Source organism: Lissotriton helveticus, chromosome 7 (genome assembly GCF_964261635.1).
Source record: "Lissotriton helveticus chromosome 7, aLisHel1.1, whole genome shotgun sequence".
Classification (NCBI taxonomy): domain Eukaryota; kingdom Metazoa; phylum Chordata; class Amphibia; order Caudata; family Salamandridae; genus Lissotriton; species Lissotriton helveticus.
In genome coordinates, this window is record NC_136068.1 from 278,318,118 (window position 1) to 278,342,279 (window position 24,162).

General features: G+C 43.0%; 1 protein-coding gene across 6 annotated transcripts in view; it reads right to left on the bottom strand.

Moving 5' to 3' along the window:
• Nucleotides 1-24,162, bottom strand: part of BCAS1 (brain enriched myelin associated protein 1) — a 531,445-nt gene that overhangs the window by 407,086 nt on the left and 100,197 nt on the right. For all 6 annotated transcript variants that reach the window (XM_078652060.1, XM_078652059.1, XM_078652057.1 and 3 more), the window contains exon 3: nucleotides 23,095-23,179. In XM_078652060.1, the coding sequence (XP_078508186.1) occupies nucleotides 23,095-23,179 (85 nt within the window). The remainder of the gene's footprint in view (nucleotides 1-23,094; nucleotides 23,180-24,162) is intronic.

The window sequence follows — 24,162 nt, forward strand, 5'->3', positions numbered from 1 at the left end:
TGCACTTATTTTGCCTACTTTTCATCCCTTATGCCCAGGGGTAGTGAGTGTTGCATGGGCCTAGTGTTTCTGAGGGGTGTCTTCTTGAATTTAAACACCATTGAGGCCATGGATGGGCTGGGATTGTGCAGATTTTATTGTTTTTTGTCGTTTTTTTGGGCCTGCTGGTGTGGCCCTTTGCCCAGGGGTGGTGAGTGTTGCATGGGCCTAGTCTTTCTGTGGGGTGTCTTCTTGAATTTAAACATAATTGAGGCCATGGATGGGCTGGGATTGTGCTTATTTTATTGTTTTTTGTCGTTTTTGGGGGGCTGCTGGTGTGGCCTTTTGCTTGCCCAGGGGTGGTGGTGGTGCATGGACTGAGTGTGCCTGTGGTGTTGTCTCACTCTTTTTGATGTAAACATCATGGATGGCATTGGATTGTGGTGATTTCTGGCTGTTTTTCTGTTTTTTGGGGGTGTACTGTTGATGTGGACTGGCCATGTGGGTGGTGGTGGTGGCCATCTTGAGTGCTGGCTGGTACAGGCAGCAACATGTGCTTGGGGTGTAAGGGGGCCATTTTGAGGAGAGGCAGTGTCTGAGGCCTGCACTTATTTTGCCTACTTTTCATCCCTTATGCCCAGGGGTAGTGAGTGTTGCATACTTGCATGTCCCTAGTCTTTCTGTGGGGTGTCTTCAATGTAAACATCATGGATGGCATGGGATTGTGCTCATTTTTCTGTGTTTTGTCGATTTTTTGGGGTGTATAACTGAACTGATGTTCCTCTGTCTTCCATTGCTTTTAGGTGCACAAGAAGACTCAATAGAACCACCAGTGCCAGGAAGAAGTCCTGCAGCGGTGTGTGCAGCATAACGTCACGCGACGTCACGTCTGGACACAGAACCCTCTGCAACTCGTGCAACTGCTGCCTGCTGACCTGCTCTGAAGAAGATGGCCCCAAAAAAAGTAACCCGTAGCTCCTCTAGCAAGAAAGGTGCCAGTAAGGAGCAGAAGAAGCAAGTTACCAAGGACACTGGTGTGCCGCCCGCCCCTTTTTTTGTGAGTAAAAAAAAAAGTATGCCTGCAGCAGCTGCAGCGGGATCTGCTGGGGACCAAGCTGGCAGCAGCACCCCCGCTCCATTGGGCTCAGTGCCACCACCACCACCACGCCAACTTAAGTCCAAGCCCTTGAGTGCTGCAGAGGCAGCCAGTATACTTCTTCAATCACCATCGACCAGTGATGTTGGCTCATCGCAAGAAAGCAGCAGCAATGTCCCTCAATCAACACAGGTTGTTGTAGCTCATCTGACGAGTGTTGAACAACCACAGCGGCAACAACAATCACATGTGCAAGTACAAGCCCAAGTACATGTGGAAGGAGAGGCAGCGCAAGGAGATGCGCATGCAGAGGTGCATGGAGGGTCACAACAAGTGCCCACAATAGTTGTTCCTCCCGAAGTAGGGGCACATCAGGAAATCGACAATCAAGGCGAGGTATCATTTGAGGAAGCCACTCCTCCTGATGATCCTTCATTGTCTTCCACAACCCTAGCAAGGAAGAGATCAAGGGTGGTGTCTACATCCTCTTCAAGCACACCTCCTTCTGATGATACGGATCAAACTTGGGAACCAGCACCACAGCCGTCTGAGAGTGAGGCACACCATGATCCAACAAAGGTACTTAAGCGTAAAAGGAAGCTCGTCCAAAGTCTCAGACTTATGGAGTGTGATGAGGCTCAACAAGAAGTGGCGGATACTGCTGCTGATGAAGACTCTGCCAACGACGACCCAGTCATCATAAAGGTCACTGCAGCCCCAGCGGGCATGCAGCAAACAGACATTTTGACCCTAGCCCGAAGAGCTGCTGAGCGTGATGATGATGATGATGTTGTCGATGAGGAGGCAGTGGAAACACCACAATCATTGGAGTTAAGTAGTACACCAACTCGTCCCGCTTCCATATTTCTTTCTGGCAAGAAGAGACCTCCGTCAACCTCGACCTTAATTAGTGGCGGTGAAAGTGCAAAACGTACAAAAGTTGGGCAATCCAGATCCTCCACTTCATCTGGCATTAGCTTCATGACCACCACCACCAGTATCGCCGCCTCCTCCATGTCCCACAGACACTTCAAGTCCCCCGTTTGGGACTTCTTTACTGTTTGTCCAAAAAATCCAAAGTTTGCCATTTGTACCATTTGTAAGCAAGCAGTTAGTCGTGGTAAGCCAGGTACCAACTATGGTACCGGAGGCCAGAGAGGTCATCTTAGGAGACAGCACACTGTCAAATGGTTTGCGCACCTAGATGCGATCAAGAAAGGCCAAATTCAAGGAAACGTTGATGTTTCATCTGATGATGACGAGCAGGAAGAAGACGTGTCAAACACTTCCCTTACACCCAGTACCCCTGTCAGCAGCACACCCAATGTGAGGCACACTAAGAGTGTTGGAGCGAGTGAGACACCAACGCACAAAAGTTCACCAGCGAGCAAAATTGGGTCAACGAAGTCATTATCAGCCCGTAAATGCTTGGTCCAGGGCAACATTAGAACAATGCTTACTTCAGACGTGCCATATGAACGCAACCACCCACTGACGCGTCTGTATAACACTAAGCTGGCTAAAATGCTAGCTGTGGACCTTCTACCTTTTTCTTTTGTAGAAGCGGTAGGTTTTCTTGAATTAGTTGCAACGCTCTGCCCTAAATGGAAGGTTCCGAGCCGGTTCTATTTTGCCAGAGTTGCGGTTCCAGCACTACATGAAGATGTGCTGCAGGCGATTGGGGCAGCTTTGCAGAAGAGTGCTGTTCACACAATACATCTGACAACAGACATGTGGACCAGTGGGCCAGGCGATGATTACATGTGCATCACTGCACACTGGGTCTCTTTTTCAGGTGTTATAGCAAAGCTAAACGCAGGTGTTGACCCGGACCAAGTTTTCAAAGCTGCTCGGAAACATGCAACACTAGCCATGTTTGCCTTGGAGAAAAGTCACACAGCAGAAAACCTTTTGGAAGAGTTTGACAAAAAGGTGTTGTCAATGCTATCCCCCATAAAACGCAAGATTGGTTATGTTTCCACGGATAATGGCGCCAATGTAGTTAAGGCCATGTCACAGGGTCACCATGTTAGAGTGCCGTGTTTGGCGCACTGTATCAACCTGGTAGTTCAAAAATTCTTGAGTGATAAAGAGAGTCCAGCGTTCGAGGTAATGGCCACCTGCCGCAAAATGTGCAACCATTTCAGCCATTCTTTTAAGGCCCGGAAGCATCTGCGGAGACTGCTACTTCAACGTGGAATGCCAGTGAAAGCACTCATCCAGGAGGTGGCAACACGTTGGAACTCAACCTTCTACATGCTTGAGCGTCTGCATGAGCAGTATACGGTACTCGATCACTATTTCTTGACAGAGGCTACATCTCAGAAGGAGGACCTGCGGATGAGTAAGGCGCAATGGGCCATAGTTAAAAGCCTGACAGACATGCTTCGTCCTTTTGAGTTCTTCACGCGTGCAGTCAGCCAGGAGGACTGTAATTTGGGAAAAGCTATCCCATTGTTGTGCATACTGGAGCACCAACTGATGGCGGTTTCTTCTGAGTTTGAAAAAGATGAAAAAAAAAAAAACCATTTCATTTTGTCTGAGAAATTATTACATCGCCTACGTGGTGATGAACGTCTTAAAAACATCAACTCAGATCAGCATTACATTTGTGCTACTATTCTGGATCCACGCTACAAAAAGGCGCTGGCAGACAACGCATTCTTTCCTTTCGCTGATGCAGATGTTCAAAAGTACAAACATTGGTTAGCCTGGTCAGCCAAGAGGTTTGAAAAAGAACGGCAGGTTATTGAAGGAGAAGCCAGTACATCAGCATCAGCATCAGCAGGCCATCCGCAGTCACAAGAATCCACTTCTGCACCTGTGGCTGGGGCACAAGTGACCTCTCAGCCGTTAAAGACACCGGCAACTGGATCATCTGCACCACACACAATGACAACACTAACAGTGGCTGGGGAGGAGGATTGGCTAAGTTTGATGGGGTATGGTTCTCTAAAAAATGTCACAGGCACAGCAAAAAGTAAGCAAAGTGGAGGAACAGTTGATGACCTTGAGTCGATGGTGCAGGACTATCTGAATGACTCAACAGTGGTCTTTCTTAATGAGGAGCCATTGCAGTATTGGCATGGCAAAAAACAATTGTGGCCACAGCTCTACAACCTGGCTATAAACTATTTGTCTTGCCCACTCGCAAGTGTGTCTTCTGAACGTGTTTTCAGTGCTGCTGGTGGCATTGTAACTGCCAAACGGAGCCGCCTATCGCCCAAAAATGTGGAGCGGCTGACAATGATCAAGATGAATCAGCACCTCATACCACCAGATTACAAAGTGCGAGAAAGCACGCCACATGAAGACGATGAGGACAGCAACGTAGATGAGGGGATTTTTTCTCTGTTCGGTGCCACTGACCTCATCCAGCCTGAATTCGCAGAGTATGATGACGAAATCTTGTTCTTATTCCTTGACACCGAGCCCTGAAAATGAGACAATCAATCAAGAACTTTCTTTTTCGTCCTTATTCACTTTTATTCCTGTGTGCTTTGTGTCTCTCTTTCTTTGTTTTGCACAGTTAATTTAATTCAAACTTTAATCACCTAATCCCAAAAAGAAGACCATCATCAGTACTGTCTTCACTTGTTTGCTTATTGATTTGAAGGTGCCGCAGTCTACATTCCTCAGGTTCACAAGTTCTGAAGAACATGCTCCTCTATCCTCCTCCTCCAGACTGCGATTTCCCTCCAAGCAGAGTGCTGGATTACGCACAATGAAGAAAGACTCAGCACTTGTGGGGGTGTTGTACTTCTTTGCGGGTGAGTTGACGGTTTTGGGCCCATTGCTGTGAAGCTCTAATAATGGACAAAAGTGTTTTGGACCAAATATGAGGTGAAAATTTCTTGCCGTTTTTGCTGACTTGCTTGCCTTTGAGGTGCTCTTTGGCGGGGTTCCGGGGGTTTGTGTGTAATTTTTGGTGTCTGTCGAAGCACTGCTGCGACAGTCTAATCTTGATTGCATTTGCTTTTCAGGAAATCCGTGGTGGAAAACAGGAGTTATGATGATTGATGATGACCTAGCTGCACAGCGCGTTACTTTGGACCGAAGGCCGAGAGATATTGTAAGTATGAGATTTAGCTTTTTCGCTGTTTGGGGGTGTTGTCGGGTGTTTTTTTGCGGGTGGGTTGGCGCCGGCGGGTCTTGCCTGGGGCATTCCTGGGAAGGTCTAATACCGGATACAAGTGTTTTGGACAAAATCCATAAGGAACAGCCTTTTTTTTGCCATTTCTTCAGACATCTTGCTCAATGTAGCATTTTGGGGGGCTTCCTGCTGTTCGTGGGTGGGTTGCGGCCGGGGTCTCTGTCGAAGCACTGCTGCGACAGTCTAATCTTGATTGCATTTGCTTTTCAGGAAATCCGTGGTGGAAAACAGGAGTTATGATGATTGATGATGATGACGACCTAGCTGCACAGCGCCGCGTTTGGACCGAAGGCCGAGAGACATTGTAAGTATGAGATTTAGCTTTTTCGCTGTTTGGTGGTGTTGTGTCGCGTGTTTTTTTGCGGGTGGGTTGGCGCCGGCGGGTCTTGCCTGGGGCTTTCCTGGGAAGGTCTAATACCGGATACAAGTGTTTTGGACAAAATCCATAAGGAACAGCCTTTTTTTTGCCATTTCTTCAGACATCTTGCTCAATGTAGCATTTTGGGGGGCTTCCTGCTGTTCGTGGGTGGGTTGCGGCCGGGGTCTCTGTCGAAGCACTGCTGCGACAGTCTAATCTTGATTGCATTTCCTTTTCAGGAAATCCGTGGTGGAAAACAGGAGTTATGATGATTGATGATGATGACGACCTAGCTGCACAGCGCCGCGTTTGGACCGAAGGCCGAGAGACATTGTAAGTATGAGATTTAGCTTTTTCGCTGTTTGGTGGTGTTGTGTCGGGTGTTTTTTTGCGGGTGGGTTGGCGGGTCTTGCCTGGGGCATTCCTGGGAAGGTCTAATACCGGCTAGAAGTTAGTTGGACAAAATCCATAAGGAAACACCAGTTTTGGCACTTTGTAAGTTAGGGTTCGTTAGGGTTAGCCCTAGCAGCAGGATTGCATGTGTTTAGGGGGGTTCTATTGCAACGCGGTTCTGTTGTTGTAGAGCACTGTTGGAGCGATGCTGGCTATGGATACTTTTGCTTGCAGGCAAGTGGTTTGAATACAATCCACGGTCTGTATTTGGGTCTACTGTTACTTTCAAAGTACGTTTTGTAACCATTTTTCTGCTAGGCATCATCAAAGTGTGACTTTTTGAACCACACAGCGTACATACCTTTTATTTATTTATCAGTGGTATTGTAATAGCACTTCCTGTTTTCCGTTCAATAATTACAGGCCGGGTTTCAGTCAACATCCGCCAGGCAGGCAGTGGACAGGGTGTCTCTTCTGTCAGTGGTCACCACCACATTGATGGACGAAGCGTCAGCTGGAATGGAGGAGTGCCGCCAATAAGAGGAATTGTTTGCTGCATGCAACTTACTTACCAATTTCAACAGGACAACTCCAACAACATACGCAATACAGATACAGTATCCATTGTTGTCTTTTATTCTATGAGTGTGACTGCATGTGCTTACCTTTACTTTGTAACCAAAGATTGTCTGTAAACTCTGTATCTTCAATTATTGTTTGTCCATGCTCTGCTTTTTTTTTCTTCTCTCAACAAAACCTACCCAAAAAGAAACCCCCATTCCCATCCATTTTACAAACCCTAACCCTCTTCCCCCGGGCTGTGTTGTTTTGCTTGATGTCTGACTAAAATGACATCAATAATTCCACACACTTGCTGGGGAGGATAAGGTGATAGCAGCAACAGGCTGGTGAAGGAATACGAGGATATCTTCTAGACTTACTCAGCTTCAGTACTATATCTTCTAGTAGTAGTAGCCAATGTCAAATAAATTCAACGCAAGTACTAGTTATACTTGCAATACTTTACCATTTGTTAGGCTACATTATGGCACTGTTCTAGTGTACTGTCACCTGCTATTTTCTCGATCGTACCGTAACCGTTGTAATGCTACAGTAAGGAGTACAAACAAGGTTTCGTTTTCTTTTTTTCCATAGGCATGCAACTGCCACTGTGTCACACCACTAGTAACACCGCAATGAGGAAATGTCACCCGCCCAGGAATGACAACGTTAATCCCCATTTCACCTGGAGCCAGCCCTGGGCCTAGCCCTAATTTCTAACACAAATTACAGGTAAGATAAGCGTTTGGTGGGAGGTAGTATAATGGAGTATTATTTCGGAGTAGACAAGAGTTTGACGGTTGTACTACTAAAGTCCTACGACTGTTCAGGAAAACAAAGTTACTGTTACACCCCCGCCCCCCACCCACCAGACTGAAAAGCAGTAAAAAACAGGTATGGTCAGATAAAGTAGTTGAAAAATATATTTATTTATCCCTAACAAAATAATCTCCCTCACCCACCCTAACCCCAACGATTGTCTCTGAAACGTCCCAAAACGATCCCAACTCCCAAATCCCACCCCCCAAAAGTCTATAAAAAAAGGGCAAGGGACACTCCACTACTGGAGGGTGCTGGTGCTGGTGCATGATGCGGCATGGGCATCATACTCCTTGCGGAGGGTGGCAAGCTCGGAGCGGAGGCCCTTAACCAAGGTCTTATACCTCAGGACCTCCTGCTCCAGGTTGGACATGCGGACTCGGAGGCGGTGTTGGCGTTCCTTGCAGCTCCTGTGGGGGGCAGCTGGTGTTTCCGGTGCTTGGCGGTGGCGGTCGGCTTTCTTAGCCCGGCTCGGTCCCGCTGGTTTAGTCACGGAGGAGGATGCAGTCGAAGATGTTGCCCCGCTCGACTGCGTGTCCTCCTCCTCCTCCAGGGCCACCAGCCGCCGATACTCGGCGACTGTGGCCTCCAGCCTCCGTTGCCGGGCCAATCTAGCCTGCTCCCTCCTTGTTGTTGATTTGGAAGAAGGAGCAACTATATGAAGAAAGAAAGACATAGTCTGTAACCAATGCTCCTTATTAATAACACAAAGTGATTGAGCCGAAAGTTGGGTCACAGAGTACAAGTAGCAAATTGAAAGCACAGTACATAACTATTGAGGACAGTATCTATGTAACCCTCCCACTTCTGCATCCTTGCTCTAACAGTAGTGGTAGTTTAATGAACTAATTCTACGACCACTATGGACTTCCATTACAGTCGACTATGACAGTACACCAGTCTTATTCTTCTTCTTCTCTCTTGTTTAGGGAAATGGGTACGTTATCTTATGCAAGCCGGCAGAATGACATGGACACAGCACAGTGAAGTTGCACCCGAGAAAAAAAGTTGCACACCATGATGATGGAGACAGACTTGCGTTACTGTACCGGTCCAGTACATGCAGGTGGTGAAGCTATTACTTTTCTATTACGGGTGGCACTGAGAATACTCTGTTACAAGGGCTACTGCTTAATTAATTTACCTTTCACCCTACAGTGCAAATGAGTACTAGAAAAGGAAACTGAAGAAGCTAACTAATTTGATTATCTATCACTTCACATGGGACGTATTTAATGACAGATGAGATGACTTTAGGTGCTTTGCTTAATATTGAGTGAACACAGTGATACACCCACACATGAATGACGTACTACAAGTAAACTAAAGTTATTAAGAGAGGTACGGAGTGTCCACCGTAATAACCAGATATATGCTGTGAATGCAAACGCAATACAAAGTACTGCTACTATTCATGGAAGTATTGGACACATTTACAATTTCTTTTCCTTGCCTTCCCTGCACTGGGACGGACGTGCGGGTGCGGTGGTACATGCTCTTCAAGGTAACACTTACTTCACCTGGCGACCATCTACTCTCTCTAGATACACATTTGCTATGTAAGAGTCAGAGAATACCATGCTCCAGGCATCCATTCATTCAAAGTATACGCACACATACAGTTTCTGTTTCACCCACCCAGGCTGCTGTCCTTCCACCCATCCTTGCTTCATCATTGACCCAGCCATGCACCATACCATATTCTTTCCTTCCCAGCCACCTCTGGGTCCAAGCAAACACATATCGTTCTTCTTTGCCAGCCATCATACAAGTTCGCGTCCCACTTACTTACACCCTTCTTTCGCTTTTCGTTCATCCCATCCATCACGTTCGTCTAAGAACTTATTGGGATTCTTCTCACCAAAAACTTCACAGCTAAGTCGAAGTACATTTCGAGGAGGCTACTACCTGGTTGATTTGTAATTGTAATACACCCGTGCAGAAAGCACACTATGCAGTCTTCAATCTCAATAAGTAAGGAATATATAGCTTACCTGTTTCCGCCACCACCGTTTGATCCCCCACAGGAACGGCCACCAGCTCTTCTACCGCCGCATCCTCCCCAGAGGCCTCCGAGTCCAAGTCCAACACATCAGCCACCTCCGCGCTGGCCCCGTCACCAGATGTTACACCTACAAAGTACATTTAAGAAAGTTAGAATACACCACTCACTACTATATAATATTTGGTCTAGGAGAAATGTTAAAAAAACAGAATACAATGTAATAATTTGTGACTGTCTACTCCATAGTAAAAATGTCCCATTTTCCAGGGAAGGCTGTTGTCTTGCTGCACTTTTATGCACAACTGATGAATGCTTGCTTTTGATTTTTAACACGCACCACTTTTTCTCCTAACAGACAGAAGCTTGACTCCTGAGTCCTAAGAACACGACCAGGATCAAGTTCAAAGTAGGTGAGAGTTCGGCTCGACCACAAGAAATGTGTCCAATTAATCGTCAGCACTAACCACTTTTCCGTTTACAGTTAAATAGTTTTATGACAAAGTAGATTTCAATAAATGTGTTTACTTTTAATAAAGCTTTTACACTTAAATAGACTCTGTGGTTTTTGTTCCTCTAGACTAGAGTGGATGAGCTAAAGGTTTTGGAATTTTTGCAAGCATGAGTGCCTCTGACACTTCTTGACTGTGCTGTGACTCCGTACTACTCTCTTGTCCTGCGTACGATAATCTAGAGATCATTGGGGATCTATAATCGGTGACTTCGGGAGCTGAATGACTCTGCCACACTATCTAGTCAGTAAGGAGACAGTGCATAGAGGTATTGCTGAATATAATGGGAGTCCAATGGAATTGCCAAATGTCCAATCTTAGTTAGCTACACAGACAGACTAATAAAAATAGTCTAGTAATACCACAGGGAGTCATCATATTCGAGGCAGGATAAGAATTTATATTCAGTCTACAAGAAGATCAAAGACGATTTAGAAAAAATCGAATGAGGAACGCTAGGAAAAAATAGGTACTGTTTAGTAAAATGTAAACTTACTGGGGCCAGCAAAGGAGCCCTCGCCTGCCCGATCCTGGCCTGCATCCTCAGCACCCTCCTCCTGTGTCCTCTTGCCCTTGGGGGGAGCTGATGTACAACATGAAAGAAAGAAAAACCATAAAACATGGATGAGATTTTTCAACCAAATCAAACATTTCAAAAGAACAATAACAACATATTTTGGAAAAATAGCAAATAGATAGACAACTATTCCACGGGATCTATCTCATGTGGTATACTACGTTATTCGTATTGCCTGATTTGCGGAACGTTGACTTAGAAAGTTCCTATGTAACTCAATAAACAGACTACTAAAGAGGTTTGCCTAGGCCTGGCACTGCAGGCAGTAGTGCACAACACGTGACAGACAAAGTCCATCCTGCTTGCAGATCAGTGAATACTCAAACTATCAATCCACCCGCCACCACCGCCACTATTTCTTCTGATAGCCATGTGACTGTCTAAAGGAAGGACACTGGACTTCAGTCTGTTGGGGCTGATTTATAAGTCCCTTGCGGAAGTTGCGGCTGATTTTCCTCCATTGTTGCGTGCCTTTTCTGACGCAGCGGCAGAACAAAAGACTCGCCATGGTGTTGGTGCGGCGTATATATTAAAAAAAAAACACATATGGCCATATGGGCGATGCATCACGTTGTAAAGCCCTGCGCCATCAGGGGGCGTTCCGGCGCAAGGGAGGGCGTACCTGCGCAGGAACGAATCCTAAAAGTGGCTGAGGGAAATCTACAAGATGTCAATCAGTCATTTTTATGACAATGATGCATGACTCAAACCCTGCGCGCTTGAAGCCGACGTACGGCTTGATGCAGCATTGGGGAGATAGGGTACCCCAGAGCATTGCTGGAGCTGCGCCATCGTTGGCACGCAACTCCAGCAATGCGCTGCCTTTACGGCACAGATGCGTAAGGCTTCTGTGACGTTTTGGGCCAATGGGTGGTGGTGGCATGGCACACAATTACTGCCGCATCCCTGCTACTTTGCAGGGATGCGCCGGTAATTGAAAATATGACCCTTACTGTCTAGCATTACGCAGTTCTTTTCTTTACAGTACACTGATACATAATTTCTCAGGCCAATGAAATGCTTCTGAACACAACATACAAAACAAAGAAGCATAGTAGCAAGCAAGGCTACTGAGAAGGAGAGCAGTGCACCTGAAAATGAAATGCATAGAAGATTTTGAAATATAATTTACCTCAATGTAATCGGCAGCATTATTGCTCTTGGTAAAGAACAAAGATTTGCAAATAACAGAGCCGGATAAAACAGAGTAGTAAATGTACTACTACTACTACTCACCAAGCCCGGGGACCTCTACGCCGAGCGCGTCCAGCAAGTCCCGCTCCCGGTCCATGACATCGGTCCAGCGGTGGGTGGCCTGGTTATACGTGCGCCGGACCCCAGAGATCTTGTACATGGCCCGGCACACCTTCTCCCACCGCTGGCGGCGCTCCCGGATGCCATAGCCGGTCGCGATCTTGCCGCCTCCCAGGATCGTCTTGGGGAGGCGGCGCTGGACATGGAAGATCAGTGCCGCCACTTCCTCCGCGCTAAAGATCTCCCTCGGGACCACTTGCTCCCCCCTTAAACGCCCGCACGGGAGCCGGGCACGGGGTGCGGGACCCTTCCCCTTCTCAGGGTGCTTCCCGGCTCCCTTTACCATGGTCTGGGCAGAAATAAACTTAAATGATAAAGAAGAAATAGAATAGTGAAGAAGAAAATAAAAGAGTTTAAAAAAGTAGTTTAAAAGTAACTAAAAGCTGCAGAAAACACAAAAATATAGAGCTAGAAAAATAGAGGGTTAGATAATAAGTAAAATTAGATCAAAAAAACTTCAAACAAGCAAAGGATGGCAGAGATTGAGAGAGGATAGAGAAAGCATGCCCAGAACCATAGCAATGAATGAGAAACAAGATGGCCGCGCCCGTTCACGACCGCGTGGGTAAGTTCGCGCGAGATTTTCCTTGCGAGTACGCGCGAACTTGTACTCGCGAGCAGCACACTTTGCGAGATTACACATAGCGGGCGGAAACGGAATTACGTCACGCCAACAAGATGGCCGCGCCCGTGTACGACCGATAGGGTAACTTGGCAAACGAATAGCTAGAAGCGCCTCGCGAACACGCGCAGGATCACGCGAACATACACGTCGCAACAAAAACAATTTTGTATTCGCACGTATTCGCGGCTTCCGAAATCGATCTCGCACGGATTCGCGCCCCAAATAACGCGCGAAATTGCAAAAAAAACGATTTTAGCTAAAATGAAAGCAATGAGCAGGTGCAAAAGTTCAAACTTAACATTAGTAACATTCAAGGTAGTGCTTCCTGATGGGCCCCTCCAGAGTTTGCAACAATTCTATGACCCTGCTATGACCCAAACAGCAGGCTCATAGAATAGCACCATAAAGGTCCTGTAAAAAAAAAAAATCACTGCAACAAATAGCAAATTACAGATAAGGAAGGAAGCAGGTGCCAGCCAGACTGGAACTTTCAAAATTACTGACACATTAATGAAACACAAATTAATTGATGGCAGTTGAAGAAGGGCAGGTGTGCTAGCTTTTTTCAACCACCATAATCTACAGTAATAAATAAACCTAATAGGTGCCTGTGAGGATGTACTAGAGGGTGGCATGGGTGTCCCAGAGGGTGGCAGTGGTGAAACAGAGGGTGCTGTGAACCTGTGATGATAAACCAGACGTAGAAACAACATAGTCGCGGCCGTTGCAAGCCGAAAAGTAAGTTCGCAATTGCGAACTTGTCCCAAAATCGGCGCGAACACGCGCCAACACAAAAAACGGAAAAATCCGCAAGTCCGCTAGAGTTCGCGGATCTTCGCGGATTGCGAATCCGTAAATACGCAAGTTCGCGGATTGCCAATCCGCAAAATCCGCCCACGGTTTTCATGGAAGAAGAACCACCATGAAAACTGTGGTGGAGAGAAAACTTGTAATTGCCTGCCGGGACCACTGCATATTGCTGCCTCAAGACTGCAGCACCACTGCCACTGATATCTGATTCCTGGCAGTTGTGGTGGTGCAATGGTAGTCCGCCACCCAACTTATAATGGGGCATTCGTACTGGTGGTGTGGTGGTGGCTGCACTGCCACAGCCGTGCCACCGGGAGTCTGGTGGTCTGTAGACAGCCAAAATCATAATCAGGACCTTAGTGTCCAACACTTTCTTAAAAATGGTTTTAATTGGAGTGTGGGTATTTAAGTTTATAATTTTTGTGTGAAATCCTCTGTTTAGATTGTATTTGTATGTAGTAGAAATAGTTTATGTTATTTAATTAGTATTGTTGGTGTTTAGAAATATAATAAAAAAAGTTGTATGCTTGAAAGAAATGATAATATTACATATATACATTTTTTCAATGGAAACGTAACACATTATTCTAATTTTAGATATGCGTTTAAAGTTCATTTAATGTACATATTTAAATTTTAAACATTTATATTTCAACTTAAACTTAAACTTTTATACATAGAAAAATAAAGCATCTTTAAAAAATACAATTTTATTATTTCATAAAAATGTAAATCATATCAAAATAGTATTGTATGCTGTATATTTTCCCCTTTTTCCATTGTTTAACATTTCTTACATCATTTTAACATAAGCTTTTTCAATATATATTAAATAATTGTATATAATTTATACTATTAGTTTCAAATATTTTTTAATTTTTGTAATACATTTAGTCACCATTTATTTTATTATTTCCCATTTATTTCTATTGTGAGATGATATTTTTTAAGTTTCATTTAGGAGCCATATTTTTTTATTGCTACCTTCAATTTTGAGGTCTCTTTTTGTCATTTTTTGTCTATTTTCAGTTTATTTTCTGGGATCCTGGTCGCAGTACTGCTGTTCATCAGCACAGGTAACTACCTTTTACATTTTTTTAAAGGGTTTTAAAGGGTAGGTGGATGTAGGGGGGTTGTAGAAGTTAGCTTTGGTGTTTGTACATTTTGGTGTATTAATAATGGTGTTTTCACTAGTGTGTAGTTTTGGGGTTCATACACTGTTTTAGTAATATATCATTATGTAATGTTACCTTTTTTATTTTGATTAACGGCAAAGTATATGTATTTGTGGGTCTGTAATGTGTTTTGTGAGTTGTTTTTCTTGTTTCATTTACAGGCTTTTGTCGATGAATGTGGCTTATAGGCCTTTTGAGTTATAGTTTTTTTCAAGGAAAACAATTTTGGTTTATAATTAAGGCTCCCATTGTTCCAATTTACAGATTTTATAAAGATAAATACAGCCAGAAAACAATGGAGCATGTTTACATGCGCTTATTGTCACCAGAACGCCACTTTTTACGGCGTTCTGGTGGTGATAAGCCCTTCGCCTTATATACTGCATTATGCAGCACTCATAGAAAGAACCAATCGCCACTGGCGATTGTTCATGTGCAGGAAGGTTTCCTTTCCTGCACATAAAAAATCATTAAATATTGATGAGTTGCAACTTCTATGTGTGCTCCACAAAGCAGCACACATAGAAGTTACAAACCTCCATTAGTGAGTATTTATGTGCAGGAAGGGAGACCTTCCTGCTCATGAACAATCATTCCTTCAAATGTGCCTGCGTTGCAGATAGGCAGCTAGGTTTAGCACCAGCGCTAGGGGAAATGAAGGTGTGCAGCACATTCTTGTGAACGCCGCACATCCCTGCATTTTTAAACTGACGGAGCGCAGGGTTAGCAAATTTGGAGCTACACTGCGCTCCTCCAGTTTATTGTAAAGATGCCCCCCATGTGTTTCCTCTCTGTATTTATTTGTAAATCAGAAAAATGCAGAAGACCGTGCTCCTTGTGAATTCAAGGCCAACAGCTGAGCAATAAGGCAACATGGGCAGTTAAAAAAAAGAATGAGGTTCTCTTAAGTGCAGGTATATGTTAAAATATATTTGTATATAATGGTAATATTTACCTATGGGTGTAGTGTTTTGTTACATTTGGCTGCTTTATTTGCTAAAACACAACAGGCACCAAAGTATGAGAGCAAGTTTATCAGTTAAATAATGGTGGAAATATACCATTTTATGACTTATTCTCAAAATACTACATAAATATGGATAAATACCAAAAAGTTGTCCAAAAGAAAAATATGGATCAATGCATAAATACCATAAAACTGGCAGCCCTATTTACACTAAACAAATATCTTTAATTTTATTTCCTTCTTTTTCGAGTGTCTGGGAACACTTAAAAAAAAAGAAAATTGGGTTCCTAGATCCTTTGGATTGTTTTGAGGCATCTCTATTCGATTCAATTCATTTTTGCATTTTTTGGGGGGGCTTTGTAAATCTTTTTTTTTTTGGTGAGTTTATTATTTTTTCTCCGTTGATACAGAGGAAGTTCTGCAGCTAAAGAACGGTAAGTAATATTTATCTTATTTATTTTGGGTGAGTAATGTTATATTTTAGTATTTGTGTAAATATTCTGTGATTGCTATTTGGAAATGTGTGGTTTCTTTGTTGTATTTATTTTACGTGATGGATTGAGTTTGTTTTTTGCACTTTTTCATTGGTGAGGTTTACATTTTTCATGTAAATGAATTATATATTATTTTATTATCTAATTCTTATTTAACATTAGAGTTTTATTTAATGTGCAGATTGATGTTATAAAAATTATGTTAATAATTTATAATAAAATGATTTATCATTTTGTTTAGATTTTGTGACAGTTTTTTAAAGTTGGTTTGGGTACAATTTTTTTAATAATATGATTTTGGCTATTATTTCCAAGCATTCTCCTCCTTTGATATTTATGAAGAGTTTGACTGTAAATTGTAGCAAGTCGCACATTCTTCTGGTTTGTTTGCTAAATTTGAGTGCAATTTGACTAACAGATTGCTTCATTCATAGTTGTGGGTAGCTTTACTCTTTTTGTAATGCTTCTATAAATTTATGGATTACAGGTCAAGGTCTATCCTAGTGTGGTTTGGAAGGCATCGTGCCTTCCCTCCACTGTGTTGTTTGTGTTGACTTCCTTTGCCAATGTGCTGTCATAGAAATTCCACTATGGTATTTGGAATTTGGGTTGGTGTTTGTGTCTGAAGCAAAGCAACCTGCCAACCCAAGTGTCTTCGAAAGAATCCATTTGGAGGCTTGGTGGCCCTTGGCAGGCGGTGGCAATCCGCCCGACATCCTGGTCCGTCCACCACCCATTTCCCCCCTGCTATATTACTATGGCGGGGGGGACCGCCACGGATGGAAAGACCGACCGCCGCTTTTCCGTCACCGGTCGCCTTGCGACAGGGGCAGAAAACGTTTAATATGGTTGTGGTGTCTATCAGACACCGCCAGCCATATTAGCATGATTGTTTTTGTGGGTAGTATTTATTTTTTATGCTTAATGTGGTTTAAGAGTTCATAATAAGTATTGCTTTGTTTACTTGGTGGTAGGGCATCTATAAAAGGGATATATGTGTTTTGATATTCACCATGTATGGTGTACATCAGGGTAAATGGTTTGGGACACATTTTGAAGTTACCATCGATCCTTGAGGTTTGACAATGGATTAAGTTTAGTAAATTATCTGCTGTATAGGATATTAGGATCCAGATCCATTCCTCACTGTTTAGGTTGTCAATTTAAAGAAAAGTTCCTTATATTGTGCCATTGTTAAATGAGCAGGAGTTTCTATGTCTTGGTATCCTCTCAAGGCAGGAGGAATATGGTGGCTGGTGGCTTTTTAAATTCATGCCCTTAACATTTTTAAAGTGGGAATGGATGGTAGATGGCCTGTGATGTGTTCATGGACTTTAGGCAGTATTAGCCTCATTTACAAAAATTGATGCATTGCGGCGTGAAAACAGAAAAGCATCACTTTTCATTTAACATGCATGTTAACAGTATGACGCATCATGTCGCAAGGAGTTACGGATACGTCAGTATTTCTGATGTATCTGTAGGCGCAAAAATGAGGCATTGCTGGAGTGGGTCACAAAAGTATCGCAACTCCATCAATGTGCCCCTTTACATGGGGCAAGCCCCATGTGAAAGGGCCTGCGTCAGTGTTACGCCTGCTGTGAGGCAGGCGTAAAATATTTATGCATTTGCGTCCTAGAAGTGATGCAGTGAAATCTCGTAGATTTCACTGCATCACTTCTACGAGACTTACTTGTGTCGGCACGCCCACCCTGCATACATTATACCTGGCGCGCGTATAATGTGGCGCCGGGGTTTACAAAGTGGCAGATCTGCCTAGATGCATCACTTTGTAAATATGACGCAACATGGTGCATTTTTTACGCCGCTAGTGCGTCACAAAAAGTGACGCACCAGCGGTGCAAAAGTGACGCAAGGACTCATAAATAAGCCCCTATATCTTTAAGGACTTTGGTTGAGGGTTCTTGGGAGCAAGTGTTTGCCACTCTCATATCCTGAAATACCTCCCTTACTTCTATATTTGTCACATTTGGGGGATGGTTGTGTTCTCTTACATTAATTTCAATACCTTTTGCAGTGGCCCTCCCATAACATGTATTAGAATAATATTTGGTACATTACCAATTCACATTTTGTGCACTTTCTTAGTTGTGAGTGTAGCCCATGCAACCTAGGGACTTATTGTGAGTTTGGCAGTGTTTCTGGAGAACCACCACCAAGGTTGTCTCAGGAAGACAGCCAAGTCCATGGTGAAACCGCCCACTGAATTCTAAATTAAATTCAGGGCAGGCGGACTGTGCATTGGTGGTGTCACATCAGCAGATATGTTAGGTTTATAGGAGAGTCTAAACAGCATAACACCGTGCACGCACCGTTCACTTTTGTGGGGACACATCATGTACCTCCCGCATGCACCCCATGGGCAGATTTGCCTGGGGGATCTGTGGGAGCCCCTTTCCTTGCCTTTCCACCAAGCATTTCATGGTGGATTCCCCAGAAGGAAATGCTTGCTGGAAAGATAGGTCAGAATCTGCCCGCACCACCACAATTCTAGCCTGCTTTCCACTCCACCACCGCCAAAGGAATCTTGGATCTTGGAAGTGGTCTTATGGTGGTCCCACCACCACAATCGTAGTATGGCCGTCGGACAGCCAGGGTGGTGGCAGTCGACCGCAACGGCAAGTACAGCAGTCTCAGGACTGCTGTACTCCTAATCAAGCCCTCACCAACTGGTTTCCTTTCTGGGATGTTAAATAGTTCGGTGTTTCTGTCATTGTATCTGAAAGTAGTGTAATAGAGTAAATCCATACATTTTATTTAATTTATATGTTTGTCAATCACATATAAAATTATGCAACTACATTTATACTTACATGTAAGTTTTTTTATATTGTTTCACACTGTTTTGCAGCTTTTCCTTTGGGGGTGTTGTAATGTGGATAGGTGCTTTATTTTCTGTTAGTTGAAAAAAAAGGTGTCAGTTTCCTTTGAATCTTTAATTGTTGGTAGTTTGTAGAGGTTGAGGTTGTTAGCTTTATTTTTACTGGCTATTGAGGTGAGTTTATATTTTTTATTAATATATTTATACTTACATTGAAATACTTTTGCTGGTTCCTGATAGATGTTTTTGGCAGGTTATCACCTTATGAAGTCGTAGTGTTTTTATTTAGGAAGTAGATGTAAAGAAATAGAAGTTAGGGAGTGTTTTTGGTAATTATTTGATATTTTACATTTTTTTGTTTATTTACCAGTAAGTTTTAGATTAAATATACGTTTTATTTACTTGGCTCAGTAGTTGTCGAGATATACTTCTTCTTTATCGGTCAGGTCAGAGAAACTAGCCGAGTTTCCTCATCTTGCAATATTTTGTCATTTTTTAAGTATTTAATTGATAAAAAATGTGTCCCTTTTATGTTGTTGATTACATAGTTTGTCAGATTTTATTGATTAAAGTTTGATATTATTGGTTAGTTTACTTTTATTGAGAAATCTTTATCTGTTATGTTCTTCTATGTTAAACGCTAATTTAGGTCTTATTTATGATGTTCAATATATAGGGGGTCATTAGGATGGCGGGCGGACTTTGCCCGCCCGCCATCCTCCGGGGATTGGGACCGCCCGCCATAAGAGCGGGGGTCCTGTGGGGGTATTAGGTACGCCCGCCACTGTGGCGGGCGCATCCTGCGTTTTTAACATTGTGGCGGGCGGTGCTCTCAGCACCGCCCGCCCCAATGCTAAAAATGCACGTATGCATTTGCATAAACAAAGCGGCAGGCACCGCGCGGTGCCTGCCGATTTGTTTATGCAAATGCAGGGGGTACCACAGGTACCCCGTGTGCACCCCCCACCTCTCCTTCACTGCGGGGGCCCGCAGGGGGCACTCGAAGTGAAGACCACATGCTTTTCCGTGGCGGCGAAGGGATCTGTTTTGGCCCATGGTAATATGGCTGGCTGTGTCTAATAGACACCGCCACCATATTAAACCTTTTACGCCCCGGCCGCAAGGTGACCGGGGCGGAAAATATAATCATTTAGTTTCAGTAGAAGGAGAGGGAGGTTTAGGCTACTCTGTCTTATAACATAACAGGGCTTTTCATGGCATGTGGTTTATTATTAACCATGCTAACAGTATTTTTGGTATGCATTTGTTTTCTAACTGTGGCACAAATACTGCATTTCAGAGCTCAATAGTTTAAATAATTATTCTAAAATTCCTTTGTGTCTCCCGATTATTTTATTGTGGACAAGTACAAGTGAGAGAACGAGTGGGTGTGTCCATTTACCATGATCCCTGAGAGGGCCGAGATTATTGTGTTTTGGGCTGCCAATTCACTTATTTCTCTGGTAAGGTGGAGAGGGCAAGTGAGACATTATAGCGTGTCAGACTCAGGCTCGTGAATACTGAGGTGGTATGGTGACTCAGTCCCTTTATACTGATGTTCTATGGTCCCAAGCATAGTTCTGTTCCTGAGCAGAATCCATGCAATAGTCGTCCGGTTCACTCTTGTTAGGATACTCTGTGCATAAGATGTCAGAATTCAGGCAAAATGCAGACACACCATTCAGTATAAAGTACATGGGTTTGAAGATGAGGGAAGGCGTGTCAGATTTTGAACACTAGACCAATAACTGATGGACATTCATTTATTCATTTTCTGGATTAAGATCGGTTGTGGCTTAATGGTGGCGGATCCATGTTTAAGACCACTCACAGCTCATAGACTTCAAAAGGCAATGTGTTTTAGTTGCATTGGCCTTTCGCTTTTGTATCAATTTACACTCATTATCCTTTCTGTAATTTTTATTTTATTCCTTTCTTTTGGTTCCCCTTGGTTTTCCTGGTAGCCCACCCAAACCAGAGCTTACTATTTTGTGTGATTTCTTTTTTGCTCACCTCAATACTTCTAACTGGTGAGTTTACTGTGGTTACCTGGGCCTATAAGCTGGAATTTAGGTCAGGTGATGATCATCAAAGCAACACCCGCTGCTGAAACCAGTAACCTTTTCGATGGTGTATGCATTAAAAGTTTCCAACTGACTGGTAAATTATAGTGCCTTGTTGTCTCTTTCCTCCTTGCCATCAGGTCAGTCAAACTTGTCTCTGCAATATCAAGGCAAAGTTGAGCCTTCCCTCAACTGACACAATGTTGGACTGGAGATTGAGATTCAGTCCGGTGTTTCCCTCCTTCACTGATCTTCCATGTTTTTCCCAGATTTCTGTCATAGGGAGAAATTTCATCTTTGATTACCTGCATATGTTTTTAGGAACTGTATGGAGTTTACAGTGTGTCTACATAGCTGACATTAGAGATAGGACCAGCACAGGCAAAGATCTACTCTCATACCTTTGAGAATTGCATTTATGAGCACATGAAGATGTTCAACAAGAGTACCAATACACATATTCATAAATAGTATTGAGTTGAGGTTTTGGGACAGCTACAAGGGCCCTGGTATCCTCTAACTGAATTAGACAAGATATACCCCACCGGTCACAAATGAACTGAATTATTCTCCATTACAAATCTAAGCTCTAAGTCTTGTGACCTTGTATAAAAATATTATCATTTATTTTCTCCTTTTGATGTTATGTTTTAAATTTACTCAAGTACAATTTGGTATCTTAACTGTCTCACTTACAATTTTCTAAATTAACTTTGTGAAAAGATGACTCATGGGATAGTAAAGTTTATTTTAGATGAGATATTGTACTTCTAAGTTATGTTGATTTATAATGCATTGGTACAGTTAAATAATTGCTGAAACTGTTTCTATTTAGTTAAATATTTGTAAATGCCTTTATGGATTGCCCCCATGGTATGGACATATTGAATCCAGATAAACTGCTTCTTTGGTCTCTGTAATAGCAAGGGTCACATTAGTTTTGTCACAAAAGATGTACAATAAGAGTGGCCAAAACAAAAGGACAGCATGGAACGTTGGACATTAAATATGAACCTGGTTTTGAGCCAAACTGGTATAAAGGAAAAAGGAACACAAACTGAGGTATTCTCTGCTAAAACAACAATAGCAGGATATTGTATGCAGTATATTTTATCCAAACTATATTTAGATAATTAATGTAAAACCTCTACATAAAGAGTAGTCCTTGACTTCAGCAACCTGCATATTTAAAATGTGGATTTCCTGGGGTGAGAAGAAGTAGATGTGTGCCACAGACAGAAGCAATCCATCTTTACAGTATCTAGAACACTAGGGTGCATATTTACAAGCCCCTATCACCACTGGAGCGTCACTTTTCTTGATGCTCCGGTGGCTTAGCGCCATCTTCCATATTTACAAGGTTGCTCGAAGCCACTTAACGTAGCTTAACACCACCTTGTAAATATGCTCCTTTACGTTGCACTCCTCTGCGACGAAGGGGCACTCGATGGATGTTGCTGTGGGCATTCCACTGCAACACCCATTATTTTTTTACGCTGCCCTAGATGTACAAGGCTGAGGCAGCACTAAAAATGAATGCCATGGAATGCCAGGCATTAGAATGGTGATATGAGGAGAAATTAATAATTTCTCCTCGTTTTTTGCCCTTTCCATCCTGCAGCACACATGGAAAGAGTAAATCACCATTATTGATTGATTATGTGCAGGAAGGTGTGCCTCCCTGCACATAAACAATTGTCCCCGCAGTGCAACATTGCTGTAGGGTGCCTGCATTTCCGCTAGGCAGCTTTTTTATGTTAGTGCTGGGGGAAACACAGGAATGCACCGTATTCTTGTGAAAATGGAGCATCCCTGCATTTTCAAAATCTCAGAGCACGAGCTGCCCAATTTGGCGCAGCTCCGTTCTCCATCATTTGTTTGTAAATATGCCCCTAGGTTTCTGATTTCGTTCAGTTTCCTATTTCTAGTAGAGTGTCTTTCAAACTGGAATGTTTGCATGAGCACATTCAAGCATTACAAATCAATTTCATTCATTAATTTATTCAATTCAAGCTATGCCCTTGTGACATTTTTTGACACCTATGTTAAGGCTTCTTGTGTATTCCTCTGAGTTCTGTATTTTACTCACTTCACAGCCAGGATATCATGTTCCTGTATATCAAATATTCTGTGGTAGAGGGTACTGTTTATGGATGTAACTCAATTTTGTATGTATTCATACAATCACTAACCTCCCTTCCATACACCATTCATCCACTCCTTTTATTTCAGCCTTGCTCTACTTCCCCACATCCCTTGCTCACTTTCCTCCTGCCTCACTTCCTCTGTACTCTTGCTGTTCACTACAGTGAACTAAGTCAAGAAAGAAGGCAAAACCGTGTCTTGTTACATACCTATATCATTCTTTTGAAAGCTGCTGGGTGGTGCACTTTGGAGAGTCGCAGGTCCATTTTGAACACAAACCGGTTCAGATACAATCTAAATGGGAAAGATAAATCACATCATGCATTTAGTCTGGCTTATGTTTTTAATGCATACCATAGGTATATTTAGAGAAGATATTTGTAATGTAGAATGAAGACACATTTGATAAGTATAATAATGTGCACATTTTCACATATTTATTCTTATTATATCCCTTAACATTGAAATTATTAACAGGGTATTGTTTCAGAAAATTAGTTGTGGTTTAGAGGTCAGTTTACCAATTAAAGTCGTGTGGAATACATGTGAAAGGCACTAATACCATACAAATAACTAGGATGGTTGTTTAGCCCATAGAGAATGGTCCATTGGTACTCAGAGGGCATAGCCTATGGCTTCTACCACGACATAAGAGGACAATGCACCCTAAAATTCAAATTCAAATAGTCTTTATTTCGATATTTTTCAATCATAAAAGACATTTACATACTTGCCCCCCCACACATCAAATAGTAAAATCCACATTTGATCATTTCAACATTATCTAAAAGGGAAAAGAAAAACTAGCTCATTAAATCCATGAATGCAATCATTAAATATATTATATTGAAAGGAATAAAAGGAATAAAACAGTATTAAAAAGGAATTCATTCAATAGCAAATACGGCAGTCTCGTAGTACATTTTACAAAATCAAATGGCAACGTGTAACAGCGGCCCAAGGGGTTATTCAAACTCATTTTGCGGGCCCGGATTATCCACATCCAGTGGAGGAATTTAGACATGGCTATAACGACTGGTTGAGAGGTATCAGTTCTTAAGATCCTAATGGCCTCACTAGCAGGCCTAACTGAACACAAATCGGTTTTAACCAGGATCTTCTGGGTGCGTTGTATTCTGGGCAGGCGAACAAGACATGCCCAGTATCTTCCCTTTTTTCAGGACAAAAGGGACACACCAAACTTTGGCTCCCGCGCCATTTCGCAGTTAAAGCATTTAGTGGTAATGTCCCCACCCTCATTTGATGGTACTTCTTCC